The sequence below is a fragment of the Oncorhynchus keta genome, chromosome 16, assembly GCF_023373465.1.
Source record: "Oncorhynchus keta strain PuntledgeMale-10-30-2019 chromosome 16, Oket_V2, whole genome shotgun sequence".
NCBI lineage: Eukaryota > Metazoa > Chordata > Actinopteri > Salmoniformes > Salmonidae > Oncorhynchus > Oncorhynchus keta.
This window is the reverse complement of record NC_068436.1, coordinates 12,271,391-12,292,638: the sequence shown is the minus strand read 5'-3', so window position 1 is coordinate 12,292,638 and position 21,248 is coordinate 12,271,391. Positions and strand designations below refer to the sequence as shown.

Sequence of the window (21,248 nt, the reverse complement as noted above, 5' to 3'; positions counted from 1 at the left end):
CTGGCTTGCCCCACCACAGAAAGCACTGAGCTAGGCTGAAACACCTGCATTTTGGAGCTGTCTTAGTCAAGAAAACAAAAAAGAGACCATGTTTGTATGCTGCTTTTTATTAACTCTAATGATATATTCTGATTTTTTTTACTTTGTTTGCAACTGATATGTGACACGTATTAATGCCAAATAACATGCAAAACAGGAAAGCCCCCCCCAACAACAACAAAAATGAAGCTCAAAAGAGCCCCCACCTGCTCTGAATGACGGGTCGTCACTTCTTATATTACAACTTTTGCTCGCAGTAGGGCGGTGTGACAGACAGACAGACTGAGAGAGCGCAGATAATGTTACATGCGGACAAGAGGGATTCAAATCAGGAGAGGCGCACGGTTGGCTCAAGTTGGGATTCGAACTGGCTTTGGCAGGCAGGGGTGCCACGAAGTAACGAGGTTAGCTAGCACCTCGTAGATGGTCTTATTTTCAAAATGAGGTTAAGAGTTGGATTTATTCTTCGTAGTGTAATAGTTATTGCCACATTCTTAGGGCTTGTGGTGCTTTGGTCTTCCCTTTCGCCGATAGAGCACGACGAAAATCCCTTTGCTAAACGGGTAAGTATTTAATTACAACCAGCTTTCTATTGGTCAAACGTTCATTTGATATGTTTCATGTGTTTTGTTGTAGCTATGCATCCTATAATATTTTTGGCATGTAATTCTGGCTAACGTTACCTAACCATGTTGCTAAAGTCGCTAACGTCAGCTAGCAAGCAAGTCTGAGTCGTTGTCATGGAGATTGTTAGCGTTTGGGTCTATTTTAGCTAGCCACTGTAACGTTAGAGTGCAACAATGTCACTGGGACTTGATGACAGTCTTGCTGACTACCATTTGCTTATACATTTTGGTATCTAACGTTAACTAGTTAACATTAGCTGTCTGGTTAACTAGCTAGCGTTCCTGCATTGAACCCCACTCATTCCTGAATGTCCGCTTGCTATGACGACAATATCAAACATACCCGGAAGGCTTTAGTCTGGTAGCTGTCTCTCGTTAAAATTGTCTCCTGTTGCTCACGAATTCGACAATAGCTATCATTGTATGAAAAGACACCACCAAGCTTGTAAAACGTTGTTGAAATGACACGTAGCCAGCTGGCAAAACGAATGCCTGGAAAGCTAGCCATCTACGTTAATGCATCCCCGAAGCTAAACTCACACCTGTCAAGACTCGCACCGAAGCTGTAATTGTCTTTGTCGAATAAGTGATATTGTGTTAAAACAAACAATGCCGTGTAATTTATATTGGTTAGCTATGCAATGTTCCTAGCGATGTTTATTGTGAACCTGATGAACATAAACGCATGTGCGTACCGCAATGTGGCCAGTGAAGGAATTCGACTTTAAGCTAATTGCTGGGGGACTAGTTAGCCAATTGAGCTGTCAAGTAGGGCAGATTAAGACCTTTGCTGATCCTGCAAACCTAGATTAAGAGCATCATCTGTTTAACCCTTTTACGCCTTGTAAAAGTTAGTAGCTACCTACCTCTGTCAGCTAAACTTGCTTGATAATCTATCACACCCTCCATTTTAGGCCTTGGAAAAGCAATAGGCCTAGCTAATCTCTCTCTGATTCTATACAGGAGGGAGATGCCCCTAACCTCTTGCCTAAGAATGACATTGCTGACCAGTTCAAACCCGTGGTCCCCTGGCCCCATGTGGAAGGGGTCGAGGTGGACCTGGACTCCATCCGACAGAAGAACAGAGGAGACGACAAGCTGGTTCCTGGCAAACCAGCCGGCGGTGCTCAGAACCAGCAGAATGTCATCCAGAAACAGTATGTCACCTTCAAGCCCCACACCAATGTCTACTCGGCACCCATCCTAAGGAAGGGGACCCTGGGGAACTTTGAGCTTAAGGAGCCGGAGCCCCACGGGGTGCAGGATGGGCCTGGGGAGGGGGCGAAGCCGTTCGTCCTGGGAGCGGAGTACCACGAGGCCGCCCAGGCCAGCATTAAGGAATTTGGCTTCAACATGGTGGCCAGCGACATGATCTCCCTAGACAGGACCATCAGCGACATTCGCCATGAAGAGTAAGTAGTGTAAGGCCTGAGCCCAATCCAGGCAGATAGACTAGGTGCTGTGTCATAGTATATATATATTTTTTTAGACCTAAGCCTTTTGGAATGGTTTGTGTGTTTTATGGCATTTGAATTGGAATGAAGAAGGAATCTGTGACATTCACCATAAAGAGTAGTTACAGTAGTAGGCCTTAGAGCCCAGGTAGATGGCTACTGTATGGATTGGTGGTACTGTGTTGTATAGACTAGTAGTCGTCCCTATTAAGGATGTAGCTAGGCCTATCGGAATGGTACGTGTGTTAAGGAACTGTCATCAATTTAATGTTTTTTCTCTTCTAAATATGTCTCACTGGGTGTTCCAGTTGAATGTTACTTCATCGTTCCTTTCACAAATGTATTTTTTTTAAAGATCATAATGTGTCCATGGCTTGACATTTAAGGTCTGAAAGGCACTTGTCCATCAGGCAAGTCAGAGGTCTTTTGAATTGTTTTGCCTGACGATTATGATCAATTGCCTGAGAATGTAAATAGTTAATTCACACACACATGCCATACTAGCTGCCCTTTACTGACACAAGGGAGGAATCAAAGACCTGATAGAATAAAGAATTTTAGTTATCAGCAAAAAATTGTTATCAGACCAGGCTCAAATTGCCGGACTGCCATAAATTGTCTGTCTTTCACTTAAACAATGGGGGGGAGGAACCAGAAAGATCAGTTAGGCTATTGGAATTATTTTTACAGTTTTGGTTTCACCTGCTCAATATGGCAACCTAAGAGGAGGCTCAACTTGAGTCACTGTTCAGAGTTCACTTGCCCTAGGAAATAGGGCAACCCTTTGTCAATCCTGGTACATGTCATTTAGCAGACACTTTTATCCAAAGCAACTTTGTCATTCATGCAAACATTGGCATCTAACCCACTATTCTGGTGTCTCAAGCACAATTCTATACCTGAAGGGCTGGTATGACAAGGGTGTGGGGCAGGGTTGGTTGTGCAATGTTAACAGAACAAAGGCCTTCCACCAGTCCAACAGAAAAGCAATTATTCAGTTGGTCCATTATCAAAACCGTAGATATTGTGTGCCACAAATTCACACCTTGAGATCTGAGGCGTAGCTTATCTATTCTGTTCGTAGTGTTTGCGTCATATTGCCATTTATTGTGAGGAGTTACACATGCTTCCATTTACACACCAATTAGATCAAATTATACGCGTGGTCTGATGGCTAGCAAAAAGGTTTTTCTACTAGTGTTAATTTTGGCAGCAAATGGTGACGGAAATATTTGTCAAACAACAATTTTTCAGTGGCAATTGACGAGACTATAACTGACAAAAAAATATGTATTTCAGTTTACTAAGTGGACTGGGAAAGAGTTTTTGGACCGATCGCTTCACCTTCACTAACCTGCCTTTTTTAAGTAGCTACCGTTTGCCTGGTTGAGAAACACAAGCCCAAAAAAACACGTTAATAATAAAATGGTCTAGGTGTGTTTTTTTTTCTCTCCCTTGAGTAGGCTATAGAAGGGTAGGCCATCTTTGAATTTGTAGTCTCGCTCAGCCCTCCCACCTTGGGACTAGTCCTTCCCTCTGCAACTGGATCTTGGACTTCCTGACGTGTCGTCCCCAGGTGGTGAGGGCAGGCAACAACACCTCCGCCAGGCTGACCCTTAGCACGGGGCCCCTCAGGGGTGTGGGCTTCGTCCCCTCCTGTACTTCCTGTTCACCAACGATTGCGTGGTCGTGCACAACTCCAACACTATCAAGTTTGCTGAAGATATAACGGTGGTCGGCCTGATCACTGATGGAGACGAGTTAGCCTACAGGGAGGAAGTCAGGCTTAGCAGTGTGGTACCAGGACAAAAACCTCTCCCTCAACGTCAGTAAGACCAATGAGCTGATTGTGGACTACAGGAGAAAGGGGAGAGCATGCCCCCATCCACATCAATGGAGCTGTTGTGTAGTGGGTTGAGATCCTGGCGTTCATATCGCTAAGGACTTAACATGGTCCACATTAGAGGTCGACCGACTATGATTTTTCAACGCCGATACCGATTATTGGAGGACCAAAAAAGCCGATAACGATTAATCAGACTATTTTTTTGTTCTTTATTTGTAATAATGACAATTACAACAATACTGAATGAACACTTATTTTAACTTAATATAATACATCAATAAAATAAAATCTATTTAGCCTCAAGTAAATAATGAAACATGTTCAATTTGGTTTAAATAATGCAAAAACAAAGTGTTGGAGAAGAAAGTAAAAGTGCAATATGTGCTATGTAAGAAAGCTAACGTTTCAGTTCCTTGCTCAGAACATGAGAAAATATGAAAGCTGGTGGTTCCTTTTAACATGAGTCTTCAATATTCCCAGGTAAGAAGTTTTAGGTTGTAGTTATTATAGGACTATTTCCCTCTATACCATTTGTATTTCATTAACCTTTGACTATTGGATGTTCTTATAGGCACTTTAGTATTGCCAGTGTAACAGTATAGCTTCCGTCCCTCTCCTCGCTCGAACCAGCAACACAACGACAACAGCCACCATCGAAGCAGCGTTACCCATGCAGAGCAAGGGGAACAACTAATAGAAGGCTCAGAGCGAGTGACGTTTGAGACACTATTAGCGCGCACTAACTAGCTAGCCATTTCACTTCGGTTACACCAACATCATCTCGAGAGTTGATAGGCTTGAAGTCATAAACGGCGCAATGCTTGATGCACAACGAAGAGCTGCTGGCAAAACGCACAAAAGTGCTGTTTGAATGAACGTTTACGCGCCTGCTTCTGCCTACTTGTATGCTCAGTCAGATTATATGCAACGCTGGACACGCTAGATAATATCTAGTAATATCATCAACCATGTGTAGTTAACTAGTGATTATGATTGATAGTTTTTTTTTATAAGATAAGTTTAATGCTAGCTAGCAACTTACCTTGGCTTACTGCATTCGCGTAACAGGCAGTCTCCTTGGAGAAGGCAACGAGAGAGAGGCAGGTCGTTATTGCGTTCGACTAGTTAACTGTAAGGTTGCAAGATTGGATCCCCCGAGCTGACAAGGTGAAAATCTGTCGTTCTGCCCCTGAACGAGGCAGTTAACCCACCGTTCCTAGGCCGTCAGTGAAAATAAGAATGTGTTCTTAACTGACTTGCCTCGTTAAAAAAGGTATAATAAATACATTTAAAAAATTGGCAAATCGGCACTCAAAAATACAGATTCCGATTGTTATGAAAACTCGGCCAGTCCGATTAATCGGTCGACCTTTAGTCCACACACCCGCAGTCGTGAAGCGTGAACTGCAGCGCCTCTTTCCCCCTCAGGAGGCTTGAAAGATTTGGCATGGGCACTCAGATCCTCAAAGTTCTACAGCTGCACCATCGAGAGCACATTGAATGGCTGCCTTACCGCTTGGTATGGCAATTGTACTGCCCTTGACCGCAAAGTGCTAGAAAGGGTGGCGCGAACAGCCCAGCACATCACTGGGACTACTGGGGCTGAGCTCCCTGCCATCCAGGACATCTATACTGAACAAAAATATAAACGCAATGATTTCAACAAAAAAAAGAGTTTTACAGTTCCTTATAAGGAAATCAGTTAATTGAAAGAAATTCATTAGGCCCTAATCTATGGATTTCACATGACTAGAAGGGCGCAGCCATGGATGGGCCTGGAAGGGCATAGGCCGACCCACTGGGGAGCCAAGCCCAGCCAGTCAATGAGTTTTTCCTCACAAAAGGGGTTTATTACAGACAAAAATTGTTCTCAGTTTCATCAGCTGTCAGGGTGGCTGGTCTCAGACGATCCCACAGGTGACGAAGCCGGATGTGGAGGTCCTGGTCTGGCATGATTACACGAGGTCTGCTGATGTGAGTCTGGTTGGACGTAATGCCAAATTCTCTAAAATGACATTGGAGGTGGCGTATGGTTGAGAATTCTCTGGCAACAATTCTGGTGGACATTTCTGCAATCAGCATGCCAATTGCACACTCCCTCAACTTGAGACCTCTTTGTGTTATGTGACAACTTCACATTTTAACGTGGCCTTTTGTTGTCCCAAGTACAAGGTGCACCTGTGTAATGATCATGCTGGTTAAATGAAAACAAATTTGTGCACAATTTGAGAAGCTTTTTGTGTTTAAGGAACATTTCTGGGATATTTTATTTCAGCTCATGAAACATGGGACCAGTACTTTTACATGTTGAATTTATATTTTTGGTCAGTGTATATATCAGGCGGTGTCAGAGAAAGGCCTGAAAAATTCCCAAAGACTCCAGTCACCCAAGCCATAGACTGTTCACTCTGCTACTGTCCGGCAAACCGTATCAGGGCATTGTCTCTTGGACCAATAGGCTCCGAGACCGCTTCTAACCATAAGACCGCTAAATAGCCAGACTACTAAATAGTCAATTAATGGTACCCAAACCATCTCATGCGGTCATTCTCACACCGACACAACACAAACATGCACACTTTTACACTCATTTGCTGCTGCTACTGTTTTTTAAATTAGACTCTTATCTATCCTGATGCCTACCCTGCCTTAATGTACATATCTATGTCTAATACCTCTGATCTCTGTACATTGACCTGATACTCCTTGTGTATATAGCTCTATTCTTGGTTTGTAAGCTAGTATTTTACTGTTACGTCTACACCAGTGTTATTTGGTGCATGTGATAAATGAAATTTGATTTCATACATTGAAATTCAATCTACAATGTTCATACTTTTTTCAGTGGAACGTGGCCCTGTTAAAATTACCGGTAGCCTATATGCAAAAAGATTTTGGTGTGCACAGAAAGAAAAAGAGATAGCAAACAATTTGACTACTTGCCACTATGCTATATCTGACTGGGTAAATAATTTGTTCTGAGTTCATGTGGACCCAGTGACCTGACTTGAGCACTGGTCCCTGGACTTGAGCACAAGGGACTTCGGAAATCTACTACATCACTGGGCAAAATAGTCATTCGCTCCCGTTCTACTTTTAGACCTCAATGTGGCTGCGGCGTTTGCGGAACATTGATAACAATGACGTGACTGTGATGGAGGTGTGTAACCCAAACTACTTTGCCAATAGCCTGCTTTGCGGCACCATCTTGTGATTGTGGTTTGCGCTCTCAATTCAGAGGGCTTTATTGGCATTGCCAAAGCAAGTGAACTGGATAACAGTTAACAATACACTTACACACGTTTCAAGAATATACATTTCAAATGTGTTATTATGGCTATGTACAGTGTTACAATTTACCAAAGGGAAGATAAACATATGGGTTGTATTTACAATGGTGTTTGTTCACTGGTAGCCCTTTTCTTGTGACAACGGGTCACAAATCCTGCTGCTGTGATTGCGCACTGGTATTTGGAGTTATCAAAATTGGATTTGTTTTCTAAGTCTTTGGGTCTGCGTAATCTGAGGGGAAATATGTCTGGTCATACATTTGACAGGAGGGTAGGAAGTGCAGCACAGTTTCCACCTCCATTTTTGTGGGCAGTCTGCACAGCCTGTCTTGAGAGCCAGGTCTGCCCACGGCGGCGCCTCCCAATAGCAAGGCTCTCGCTCTCTACACTTGTTGCACATTCCATACAAAACAGACGTCTATGCGGGCTGAACATGGGCAGATAATTCGTATATAATATTCTTACTGTATATGTTTGTCATTTCTGCTGTTGGGAAGAGAATAGGAAGTTATGCAGAAAAACGTTGGTAGGACAAAGCTATATGTTTGTGCACATGAAAGTCGGATATATGTTTGCTATAAGTTAGCTCATTGTGCAAATGTATTTGTTTTCAATAAACATTGAAGACTTAACTATTTAATCTAAGCCAATCCGGGCTGTTTTGCCTGATTTAGTTGCTCACGTTTTGGTTTTGTTGCTGAACAGCCAACCCATCTATAAAGAATGAGGGGAAAATATATCAGTTGCTTGGCGACATGGACAAAAATCCATATCATGATAAATTGACTGAATTATCACTAACGATGAGTTGAACGATTAAATGTATAACATACTTTTTTACATTTCCATGAACTACTACTTTCAATGCTGTACCTATCAGTTGTCCCGTTTTAGCAATCACCTGTGTCGGGGTGCCTTAACCTGCCTTAACCTGTTACTTTTATATGTAATCAGACTGCTTTTTATGAGTAACGGAGTGAAGTAATGCATTTTCAAATTGGGCAATGTTAGTTAATTTATCAAATGATGCCTGCGTTACTTTCAGAATCAGATCTCTACCCGGGCGTGTTTCCATGATCCGATCTCTACTTGTTTCCTCAGTTAGTTCTTATGCGAGCTGAGAGGCTGTTTGGAGAAATGTCATGACAGCTGCTGTCAGTAGAATTGTATAGAGGGCGCACCTCTGATCTTCGCCATTGATCCCTTCTGTGATGGCAAAGCCCATAGCGGGTTTTCCTGTCTAGTGGAAATGGTCCCCTCTATACATCTCTATTAGTCTGTAACCAGACCTGGTGGCTCGTGAGATTTTGACTAAATACAGTGCATTTGGAAAGTATTCAGACCCCCTTTTCCACGTTTTATTACAAATAAAACTGAAGTATCATATTTACATAAGTATTCAGACCCTTTACTCAGTACTTTGTTGAATCACCTTTGGCAGTGATTGCAGCCTCGAGTCTTCATGGGTATCACGCTACAAGCTTGACACACCTGTCTTTGAGGAGTATCTCCCATTTTCCTCTGCAGATCCTCTCAAGCACTGTCAGGTTAGATGTTGAGCGTCGCTGCACAGCTATTTTCAGGTCTCTCCAGAGATGTTAGATTGGATTCAAGTCTGGGCTCTAGCTGGCCCACTCAAGGACATTCAGAGACTTGTCCCGAAGCCACTCCTGCACGGTCTTGGCTGTGGGCTTATTGTCGTTGTCCTGTTGGAAGGTGAACCTTTGCCCCAGAGCACTCTGGAGCACATTTTTTTTAATCAAGGATCTCTCTATACTTTGCTCTGTTAATCTTTCCCTCAATCCTGACTAGTCTCCCAGTCCCTGAAAAACATCCCCATAGCATGATGCTGCCACTACCATGCTTCACTGTAGGGATGGTGCCAGGTTTCCTCCAGATGTGACGCTTTGCATTCAGGCCAAAGAGTTCAATCTTGGTTTCATCAGACCAGAGAATCTTATTTCTCATGGTCTAAGTGTCTTTAGGTGCCTTTTCGCAAACTCCAAGCAGGCTGTCATGTGCGTTTTACTGGGGAGTGGCTTCTGTCTGGCCACTGTACCATAAAGGCCTGATTGGTGGAGTGCTGCAGAGATGGTTGTCCTTCTGGAAGGTTCTCCGATCTCCACAGAGGAATTCTGGAGCTCTGTCAGTGACCATCGGGTTCTTGATGACCTCCCTGAGCAAGGCCCTTCTCCCTCTTTTGTCAGGGTTGCCTCAGGGGTACGCGCAATGCTGCCGATGGTACGCCAAATAAAAAGGTGATTCACATTTTCAAACAATCCATTTAGATTTTCCAACAGGGCAAAACATTTGGGTGATGTTTTTTTTCTCTCACCTGAGTAGCCTTGTTTCACTGCCAAAAATAAAATGTAACCATCTAGTGTTCAGCTAATTAACAACACAATGTCAAATACAGGAAGCCTAGTCAAATAATGAACATCCAATCACATTAACCATTACTCTTTCGCAGGAATTCCACTAACAGTCCCTATGTAGCTGCTGCTCCTTCCGTTATCTCGAAAATAGATAAATGGTTTTTAAAAAGTAAGGCCTGTGTCCATAGAGACACGTACCAGCTCAACTGGTAGTACTGCTAGTACCAGCTCTACTGGTAGTACTGCTACTACCAGCAGTACTACACCTGCACCTGTCAACAACAAGTTGTTCTGCTTCCACGAGCACATCCAATGCTAGCATCTGTAAATCCACATTTGTTGTTCGCCCAGCTAGCACGGACACGTGACAGTTGTGAATCTGATGCACCCGAAGGGCTACTGCCCCCTTACCCAGGAAATGTCTGAACAACAGACCGGGACGTTGGACCATTGAAGAGGCGCAAATATGATGAGAACTACATTGATTTGGGGTTCACTTACATTGGGAGTAGTGCCTTTCCTCAGCCACAGTGTGTTACATGTGCAAAAGTACTCTCACAAATCGATGAAACCTTCACTCTTGCGCGTACATTTAGAAACTGAACATGCCAAATTGAAGAATAAACCACAGGAGTTTGAGCAATAATTAAGAATACTTCTGAGTAGTAAGACATGTATAAAAGCAACAGATACCATTTTAATAAGAATGAGACTAAAAGTGTCTTATGTGGTGAGCTACCGAGTGGCTAGGACAGGCAAGCCCCATACTATTGGCTGTGACAAGGCCCCAAAAAACTATACAGACCATGCCTTCATCAAGCAACACTGTTTCACGACGCATCAGTGACATGGCAGGAGATGTTTTTGAAACAATTACTACTTTGCATACAAGCCAGTGAATTCTATGCGTTACAGCTGGATGAGTCAACAGATGTGTCGGGCCTGGCACAGCTCCTGGTATATGTCTGTTACAGCTGGATGAGTCAACAGAAGTGGCGGGCCTGGCACAGCTCCTGGTATATGTCTGTTACAGCTGGATGAGTCAACAGATGTGGCAGGCCTGGCGCACAGATATGTCTGTTACAGCTGGAGGTCCTCGGGCCTGGCACAGCTCCTGGTATATGTCTGTTACAGCTGGATGAGTCAACAGATGTGTCGGGCCTGGCACAGTCTGTTCAGCTGGATGATATGTCTGTTACAGCTGGATGAGTCAACAGAAGCTGGTGGCGGGCCTGGCACAGCTCCTGGTATATGTCTGTTACAGCTGGATGAGTCAACAGATGTGTCGGGCCTGGCACAGCTCCTGGTATATGTCTGTTACAGCTGGATGAGTCAACAGATGTGTCGGGCCTGGCACAGCTCCTGGTATATGTCTGTTACAGCTGGATGAGTCAACAGAAGTGGCAGGCCTGGCACAGCTCCTGGTATATGTCTGTTACAGCTGGATGAGTCAACAGAAGTGGCGGGCCTGGCACAGCTCCTGGTATATGTCTGTTGGCTCTGGTATATGTCTGTTACAGCTGGACAGCTGGGTATATGTCTGTTACAGCTGGATGAGTCAACAGATGTGTCGGGCCTGGCACAGCTGGTATATGTCTGTTGGCTGGATATCAACAGTCTGTTACAGCTGGATGAGTCAACTGGATGAGTGTGGCGGGCCTGGCACAGCTCCTGGTATATGTCTGTTACAGCTGGATGAGTCAACAGAAGTGGCGGGCCTGGCACAGCTCCTGGTATATGTCTGTTACAGCTGGATGAGTCAACAGAAGTGGCGGGCCTGGCACAGCTCCTGTTATATGTCTGTTACAGCTGGATGAGTCAACAGATGTGTCGGGCCTGGCACAGCTCCTGGTATATGTCTGTTACAGCTGGATGAGTCAACAGAAGTGGCGGGCCTGGCACAGCTCCTGGTATATGTCTGTTACAGCTGGATGAGTCAACAGAAGTGGCGGGCCTGGCGCAGCTCCTGGTATATGTCTGTTACAGCTGGATGAGTCAACAGAAGTGGCGGGCCTGGGACAGCTCCTGGTATATGTCTGTTACAGCTGGATGAGTCAACAGAAGTGGCGGGCCTGGCACAGCTCCTGGTATATGTCTGTTACAGCTGGATGAGTCAACAGAAGTGGCAGGCCTGGCGCAGCTCCTGGTATATGTCTGTTACAGCTGGATGAGTCAACAGAAGTGGCGGGCCTGGCGCAGCTCCTGGTATATGTCTGTTACAGCTGGATGAGTCAACAGAAGTGGCGGGCCTGGCACAGCTCCTGGTATATGTCTGTTACAGCTGGATGAGTCAACAGAAGTGGCAGGCCTGGCGCAGCTCCTGGTATATGTCTGTTACAGCTGGATGAGTCAACAGAAGTGGCGGGCCTGGCACAGCTCCTGGTATATGTCTGTTACAGCTGGATGAGTCAACAGAAGTGGTGGGCCTGGCACAGCTCCTGGTATATGTCCGTTACTTTTATGGGGGGGGGGGGGTTAATTTTAAGGAAGGCATCCTCTTCAGGACAACGGGAGAGGATATTTTTTAAGTACTGGACAGCTTTGTGGCATCAAATGGACTTTGGTGGTCAAGATGTGTTGGTATCTGTACTGATGGCACAAAATGACAGAGACATAGTGGAGTGGTAACGTGAGTGCAAGCAGTTGCTTCTGACGCCACTTGGGTACACTGCAGCATCCCCCGAGAGGATCTTGCTGCCAAGGGAAGTACCTGACAGCTTTGGCCCCTGAACTCTCGTGTATTTTCTGCATTATGCAATGATATGGGCAGTGACCATGTAACGCTTTTACAACATACAGAAGTGCGCCATTTTTTTTTTAATTGAGGGAGGAGCTTAGTTTTTAATTTTACTGACCATAATTTTCACTTGTCTGACTGTTTGCGTGATGAGTTTCTCACACTACGGGGATTTGTTTTTTTCTTGCCTGAATGATCTGAATCTAGGATTACAGGGACTCTACACAACTATATCCAATGTGCGGGACAAAATTGAGGCTGTGATTAAGAAGCTGGAGATCTTCTCTGTCTGCATTAGGACAACACACAGGTCAACACAAGGACACACAGGTCTTCCATCCATTGTATGATTTTCTTTTGTGTGCAAATCAACTCAAGCTTACGGACAATGTGATATAGCGAAGCACCTGAGTGAGCTGGGTGCACATTTACGCACGTACTTTCCCTGAAACGGACGGCACAACTGGATTCGTTATCCCTTTCACGCCCTGCCTCCAGTCCACTTACCAATATCTGAACAGGAGTGCCTCATCGAAATTGCAACAAGCGGTTCTGTGAAAATGTAATCAAAGCCACTGCCACTTCTGGATTGGGCTGTGCTCAGAGTTTCCTGCCTTGGCAAATCAGGCTGTTAAGACACTGATGCCCTTTGCAACCACATACCTATGTGAGAGTGGATTCTCAGCCCTCACTAGCATGAAAACTAAATACAGGCACAGACTGTGTGTGGAAAATGATTTAAGACTGAAACTCTCTCCAATACAACCCAACATTGCAGAGTTATGTGCATCCTTTCAAGCACACACTTCTCATTAACCTGTGGTGAGTTATTCACAATTTGATGAACAAATAAGGTTTTATATGTAAGACGGCTAAATAAAGAGCTAAATGATTTATTGTTTGTTCTCTGGTCCTATAAGAGCTCTTCCTCTTCCCACGAGCCGGGTTGTTACAAACTCACACTCATTCTTACATTTATTAAACATATCATATATAGTGGGTGTGGCAGGCTTACAATGATGGCAAAAAAACATTTGAGAGTGCGCTGACTTTGGCGCTAGAGGGGTTACGCAGCTGTGGCTGTTCAAAGGAGAGCTCTACGGACAATTCCTTCAACCATTTTATATAGACGTGTGTGTGTGTGTCTTTCCAAATCATGTCCAATCAATTGAATTTACCAAAGGTGGACTCGATTTAATCAAGTTGTAAATATCTCAAGGATTATCAACGGAAACAGGATGCACCTGAGCTCAATTTCGGGTCTCCTAATAAAGGGGCTGAATAGTTATGTAAATAAGGCATTTCTGGATATTTTTTTTAATACATTTTATAGAAATTCTAAACGTGTTTTTGCTTTGTCATTATGGGGTATTGTGAAGATTGAGGAAAAACATTTAATCAATTTTAGAATAATGCTGTAACGTAACAATGTGGAAAAAGTGAAGGGGTCTGAATACTTTCCGGATGCACTGTAGGTAGGAGCAGCAGCTCATCTTTGGTAGAGCACTCGCCTTGCTCCCTATGACTGTCAAACAAATGGTGAGATTTCGTGATTTTATGGAAGTAATGCAAAATAGTATAATAGTAACGCGTTACTTTCCACACAACAATAATGTAAAGTAGTTCATTAAACACAAATTATTTTAATATTTATTTTTCAAGTGACTTATCCTATTAGCTGCATTATTTAATTTCAAACTTCACATTTCTCTTCTTTAGTGTAATTATCAATATCTGTAAAATGCTCTCTAATTTATTTCCAGCTCTATCACACTAGGCCTATGTTTACTGAACAAAAATGTAAGCGCAACATTTTAAATTGTTGGTCCCATGTTTAATGAGCTGAAATAAAGAATCCCTGAAATTTCACATATGCACAAAATACTTATTTCTCTAAAATGTTGTGAACAAATTGGTTTACATCCCTCTTAGTGAGCATTTCTCCTTTGCCAAGATAATCCATGCACCTGACTGGTGTGGCATATAAACAAGCTGATTTTAGACAGCATGATAATTACACAGGTGCACCTTGTACTGGGGGACAATAAAAGGCTAGTCTAAAATATGCAGTTGTCACACAACACAATGCCACAGATGTCTCCAAGTTTTGAGGGAGCGTGCAATTGGCTGACTGCAGGAATGTCCACCAGAGCTGTTGCCAGATAATTTAATGTTAATTTCTCTACCATAAGCCACCTCTAATGTCGTTTTGGAGAATTTGTCAGTACGTCCAATCAATCTCTCAACCGCAGACCACATGTAACCACACCAGCCCAGGACCTCCCATATCTGGCTTCTTCACCTGTGGGATCATCTGAGACCAGCCACTCTGACAGATGGAACTGTGGGTTTGTACAACCAAAGAATTGATGTACAAACTGTCAGAAACCGTCTCAGGGAAGCTAATCTGCGTGCCTGTTGTCCTCATCCGGGTCTTGACCTGACTGCAGTTCGGCATCATAACCGACTAGAATAACAAAATGCTCACCTTCAATGGCCACTGGCACGCTGGAGATGTGTACTCTTCACAGATGAATCCTGGTTTCTACTGTACCAGGCAGATGGCAGACAGTGTATGGCATCGTGTGGGAGAGCGGTTTGCTGATGTCAACGTTGTGAACAGCGTGCCCCATGGTGGGGTTATGGTATGGGTAGGCATAAGCTAAGGACAACAAACACAATTGCAATTTGAATGCACAGAGATACCGTGACGAGGCCCGTTGTCGTGCCATTCATCTGCCGTCATCATGTTTCAGCATGATAATGCTCAGCCCCATGTCGCAAGGATTTCTACACAATTCCTTGAAGCTGAAAATGTCTGCATGCTCCCCTAACACGTCACCCGTTGAGCATGTTCGAGATGCTCTGGATGGACGTGTACGACAGTGTGTTGCAGTTCCTGCTAATATCCAGCAACGTCACACAGCCATTTAGGGGTGGGACAACATTCCACAGGCCTCGATCAACAGCCTAAGCAACTCTGTAAAGATGTTGTGCTTGAGGCAAAATCGTGTTCACACCAGATACTGACTAGTTTTCTGATCCACGCCCCTACTTAAAAAAAAATGTATCTGTATTTCCAGTTGTGAAATCTGTGGTTTAGGGCTTAATTTATTTCAATTAACTGATTTCCTTTATGAATGGTAACGTTGAAATTGTTGCATGTTGCGTTTAAAAAATATATTTTTGTTCAGAGTATATCAAAGCATTGGTAAAACTACGCGAAGTGATGGGAATCCCTGTAACAACACTGGTTAGTATGCATTGATGGAACTCTTAAGGTCAGGTGACGATGTAATAACATGATGGGCACGAGCCCTACCATAGAACATCAGCGTATGTCATCAGAAGAGCAGTCCGGCCAGCCAAAACACACGCAACAACATCAATCCAATTGACCTGCATTATGGCTTTAGTTTATATCAGAGCAGATTAGAGAACAGTCATAGCAGAACAAATGAGGAATGGAGGCTAGGCTGTCCCGTGGCTAGGTCAACCCAAGGTTCTCAAGCTGAGGAGAAACCTTTTGGATTTAATTTGCATGGAGTTGTTTTTGATTCAGTGTATAAACGAACGTATCAGATCGCCTCGTCCTCCTAACCCTGGAAGTAGAATGCAGCTACAGATTATTTTCAGTACTGGAGATGTGTGACTGATGGCCTATACTATTGGGATAGGGACATGTTGCCAGTGGTCTGGTTCTTGATAAGACTGTTACGTAGGTTTTATTACGGTACACTAGCTGGTTACAGTGTTCTGTAGAGTTGTTTGTGTAGATTTCAGGTACTGCGTGAAGTTTGGTATAATGAATATCTAGCTGAACAAAAAGGAGCAATCGTAGGTCAAGTTAATCGGGTTTATTACAAGTTGTAACGGATACGCCTCCAGCACAGAGAATGTCTAACTGGCCTCTTGGAGACGGGCCCTTTTTTTTTCTTCTAATCAGATGGCACCAAATGTTCTGGAAACACCAGCCCGAGAGGCACGCAGTTCAAAACCAAGGCAGCGGCTTTGTCAGCTGCTACAGAATCAGTGTCCACAGAAGGTCATCAATACAACCGTGAATAATCAGTGTGTCCTTGTACCTCCAGTCTGGCGTCAATCACTATCAACCGATATGAGCATAATCCATAACAAGTCTAGTGACCAACCCCCACCTTGAGTGTCGCAAGTAGAACACTGGAAATCTGTGTTACAGAAATATGCTAAACATTGTGTTAATCACTCTTAACTAAATATGATCTTTAGTCCTCTTTAATTTTCAAATTATATATGGCCAAACCAGAAGGGAACAACTGCCCCCTCTCATTGAAGCCATGGAAGTTCAAGGCAACAGTGGTACGGGAGGCATTTGTTATCAGAACGTAATTCCCCAATATAGTGAATGTGGAAAAAATGGCATCTTTGTGGAAAAACATTTTTGGAAGATCATGGTACCAGTAATTGCTTCTAATACACCAAATGTATGTCCTTGAACAATTTATTATAATTTTTTTGATCGCATTGAGCCACACACACTGTCACTGATTAACTCACAATGGACTAATACTGTGTGGAGAACAAACAGGCGAAGGTGTATTTCTCCAGTCTTTCATCTGGCCGCGGGGCCCAGTGGGAACACAAAGGGCACCTTTGAACAGTCAGCATGAGACAGGTTGGACGCTACAGTACAGGCTTTAGGTTATGTGGCTGGGCTGCTGACACCCCACGTGGACTTTACTATGGCCTAGTCAGTATGGGAGATAATGGATGATAGACTAAAGAACATGATGAGTGATTGTGGCTGGGCTGGGCCCCATTTTTTGGGGTTTGGTGCTTCTAAGGAATGTAGGACAACCATACTGTCGACTGATTACATTAACTGTAGTAGGTGTGAGACTGTTGCTGCACCCAGACCAGGGGTGTAGTGGAGGGTGAATGTCTCTTGCAACTTTCTCTTTGTGAAATGGCATTAACCACGACATCACTGCCCCAGACCTAACTGTTGATATTAGATGTGTAGACTGCATTTCCTAGTTGGTCTACATATGTAAACCATCCCATGATCTATGGGCAGCTGTACATTATTCCATCAGTTTGAGGTTGTTGACAGCCATGTGAACTGCACCGTGTTAGGAAACTGGAACTCATGTGGACTAACCAGTTACTGACAAAGTGCATCACTTGTTGTGGCTTGAGCTGCTATATACAAAGACGGTCCTGATTGGCACACTGCTATTCACGCCTTTCTGTGGATCAGTGCACAGCAGATGTAGGCAAAGGTGTCACTCACTCCATTAGGGGGGCTCCCGAGTGGCGCAGCGGTCTAAGGCACTGCATCTCTGTGCTAGAGGCGTCACTACAGACGCTCTGGGTCGAGTCCAGGCTGTATCACAACCGGCCGTAGTTGGTAGTCCGATAGGGCGACGCACAATTGGCCCAGCGTCGTCCAGGTTTGGCCGGTGTAGGTCATCATTGTAAATAAGAATTTGTTCTTATCTGACTTGCCTAGTTAAGTAGAGGTTACATAAAAATGTAAATAGTACTACTCTTTTAATAGATGTTCCCGATCATTTGTCATCATTTATTTAGCTTAATCTGTGTTTGATTACAGAAAACGCATGTGGCTGAGGTGGATTGGTTGTACTTTAGTTGTGCAATCAGGATGTGAATCGTCTCAACACAGGATCTGTAGTTCCGGTTTTGGCCACAAGATGGCCCAATGCAGTCACTATTGAGCAGCCTTGTCCATTACACTTAATTTTAGCCCCGTTCAGGACATTGGGTAAGACTGCAATTCAGTGGCAGGAACTCTTGAGTTTCATGGCAGATAACGTTAGACATTCTCACCTCTCTGCAGAGGGGCTGAGTTGTTGCCTATATGTGCATGCTTGGCCCCAGTCCCATAACACGGTGGGAAGAAGCCAAGGATGTTCAGCATTTTCACCACCGCTCTGGCTCAGCTGCCCTCCTCCAGATGCTGTGTGAGTAAACAAAAACAACTCTCTGATGAAGCGCGAGCCTGTATCAATTAGACTAGTCCCGAGACACGGCCGTAGGTCTACAGATGGGACTAGTTGCCAGCCTGGTGCAACTAGTAAACCGGTTAAGCCTCAAGTCTTTTCCGCGCTGAACAGTTCATATCATGTTTCTGCAAAATCTGAATGTGTCCAATATCCACACATGACACTAGCAATACAACACTTAAGTTATGTGTAAGCCTTATGAAAACATTGACGTTACACCGTTAGCCTCCTCCTTAAATCACAACTTTAAACACTTAATAGTTTAGTGCTGTGGTTTTCATAACTTTTCTGTTGACAGAGCATAGGCCTGTTTATTTAGGATGCGTGTGGTACTTTACGTGTGACTTGGCTGTGGCCTATGTTCCAGGCTTCATGTGTGTGGTTGATAGGTAGGTTAGTAGCTATCTGTCATACATTAGTGTTCCTCTGGGAGGGTCACTGCGTTAGACCTGCCTAGCCTGGACGGATCCTGTCAGCAGAAATGTGGTGAAACAGTCTCCATTTAAGATTTCTGCGAGGCGCTTCACTACAAGGCTGCGGCTGTGTTTTTTATAGGCAGGAAGATGGCTGACCTTCGCTCAGCACAGGACCCTCTTTCCCTCTACACACACGAGCATACACTTGTTTTAGCTCTCTCCTTCCTATACTATTTGTCAGGCGCGCACACACACGTACTGAAATTCACATGGAGCCCCTAGAGCGACAAGTAACCTCCACAGACTGAGTTAAGGCACCGTTGTTATTCATTAGTGTTGCTCTTGTCTTCCCCTCCGTAGAGCTCAGCACAGAGAGAACTGTTGTCTTTATAGACGCGTGATGAATGTTTCCACACACAACGATCACTCTTCAAGCCTCCAGTCTGCATCCTGACTGATATGTTGGCTAATAATCTTAGCTAAATGTTGCATCATTTATGTTTACGTCGTCTGTCCACGAGATGAGTTGGCGAAATGCTTGCAAAATCCGTATGGAATTCATGACCTTTTACCAAGAGTAGTGCGTTCAGAGTGTTGTCATGCTGAGAACTAAAGTCTCTGGAACAGACCTTCCCTCTCACACAACAGCAGCAACCCAAGCCATTCAACTGTGTCCGCTCCCTTGAGTTAATTAACATCAGGTCTAAGACCATCACTGGATATGCTTCTATTTGTGTCGTTTCAGATGAGAATGAGCGAGGCTTGCTTTCGTGGAAACTGATCTAGGCTAACCGCTGTTCTGCAATGGATCCCTGCTTGGACTTTTTATTTTATTTTTTTATTTTTTTCTCTCCAGAAAATACTCCACACTGTCAGAGCAAGTTACCCATAGGCCTGGTGAATATTCATGAAATGAAGTGCAGCAACTTCAAAATAGTTCTCAAATGCAGTAGATTTTAATATAGCCATAGAGCTTACGCCATGTGTAGACTATTGCACGGTGTTTACAAGAAGCTGATATGACTAATGCTTTCCTCCCCTGCCCTTCTAACTTATCGACACGTCCCAACTCAAAACACAAGCCAGCATACTGTCGCTGAAGGATAAGCCATTAGTTCCACTGTTAAACACGGAGATGGGTTGGGGATGGTAAGAGCACTGAATCCCAGTTCAGGAGAAGACCCCCCTCTAATCTTTTCTTTCACAACTTTCTATAAGCCTCTTCAGGGAGACTTCTTAAGTGGCACCCTATTCCCTATATAGTGCACGACTTTTGACCAGAGCCCTATGGGTCCTGTTTTAAAAGTAGTGTACTATATAGGGAATAGGGTGCCATTTGAGACGCTACCCGTCTGTCTTTAGTGCCTCCCTCTTTTGGCCTTTTGCTATCCTTTTATTTACTGTTGAAGCTTTTTTTGTGCAGGTCATAATAAAGTGGCAGTCCAAAACCTCCCTGTAAAAGTGAGTGAAGTGAGGAGGTGCATGAGGATCTTTATCTGTTTTCAGGCCTAGGGAGGCTGAAAGACATTTCCCTTAATGGAGCTGTGAGCTGAGGTGTTTATCTGAGTGTTGGTGGGTGAGAACCAGGAGGACAGGTCAGAACAGGAGCTGTTCCGCATGTTACTGCAGGGGAGATGCGATGTGAGCAACACACACACTAACACAAGGATTAACATTTGCAATGCAAAACACATCCAAAACATACACGCGTCACAATGCACACAAACCAGCCAGGCGTTTCTTAGAAAGAGAACATTTTATATGCCAAATGTTATAATCATCCTAAACAGGAAGGACAGGTAGGCAGACCTGTGTGATTCACCATAAATGAAACCTCCCAGAGATGCTCTATAAACTGTTCTCAGTTCAGTCTCTAAGCCTTAACAACCCCTCCCCGATACTCTAGATCTGCTGTGCTGCAAACTGTTTTCAGTTCAGCCCAGACCTGACCAACCTCTTACTGCTCACTCCGTCCTGAATTCCACATATCACTGATGATAACGCTCACAATTCTTGGGTCAAGTGACCTCAGATGCCTCGCTACTCCGTCTTTTCCTTTCAGGTCGTCGCCGAGGCAGATTGCTTTGCTAGCGACAAGGGCTCAAACCAAGGCTAAAAATAGACCCTCAGTATGCCACACCAGTGTCTGGCCCGGCCTCTCGCTCTCTCTCACACACTCCGCTGTAAACAGGGCAGTTGGATGGCTTGAAGCTTATACGTAGGCATGGCATGTGGCAATGGGAAGTAGTGAGTACTGTTGTTTTTGCAGTAGAAGAGCAGCAGAGACCTTTAGTGAGTGAGTACGCTGAGAATGAGGAAGTGGAGTCCAGGACACACACACACACAGCGCACTCTGCCAGAGGAAACCACACAAAGCAGGGCTGCTTTCCTGCCTCACAGATGGTCTGCCTGTGGAGGGGGGAGGGGATTGGGGGTTGTGACAGAGGCCTGTCACAACCC

At 44.3% G+C, this 21,248-nt stretch overlaps 1 protein-coding gene across 2 annotated transcripts in view; it reads left to right on the top strand.

The window, feature by feature from the left end:
• The first annotated feature begins 275 nt into the window (after positions 1-275).
• The window catches only part of LOC118395501 (N-acetylgalactosaminyltransferase 7-like), a 33,899-nt gene continuing 12,926 nt past the window's right edge, over positions 276-21,248 (top strand). The window contains exons 1-2 of one of the 2 annotated variants that reach the window (XM_035789326.2): positions 276-602; positions 1,629-2,077. In XM_035789326.2, coding sequence (XP_035645219.2) covers positions 480-602; positions 1,629-2,077 — 572 coding nt within the window. In that variant the 5' untranslated portion in view covers positions 276-479. The remainder of the gene's footprint in view (positions 603-1,628; positions 2,078-21,248) is intronic. The other variant, XM_035789325.2, reaches the window with a different exon arrangement.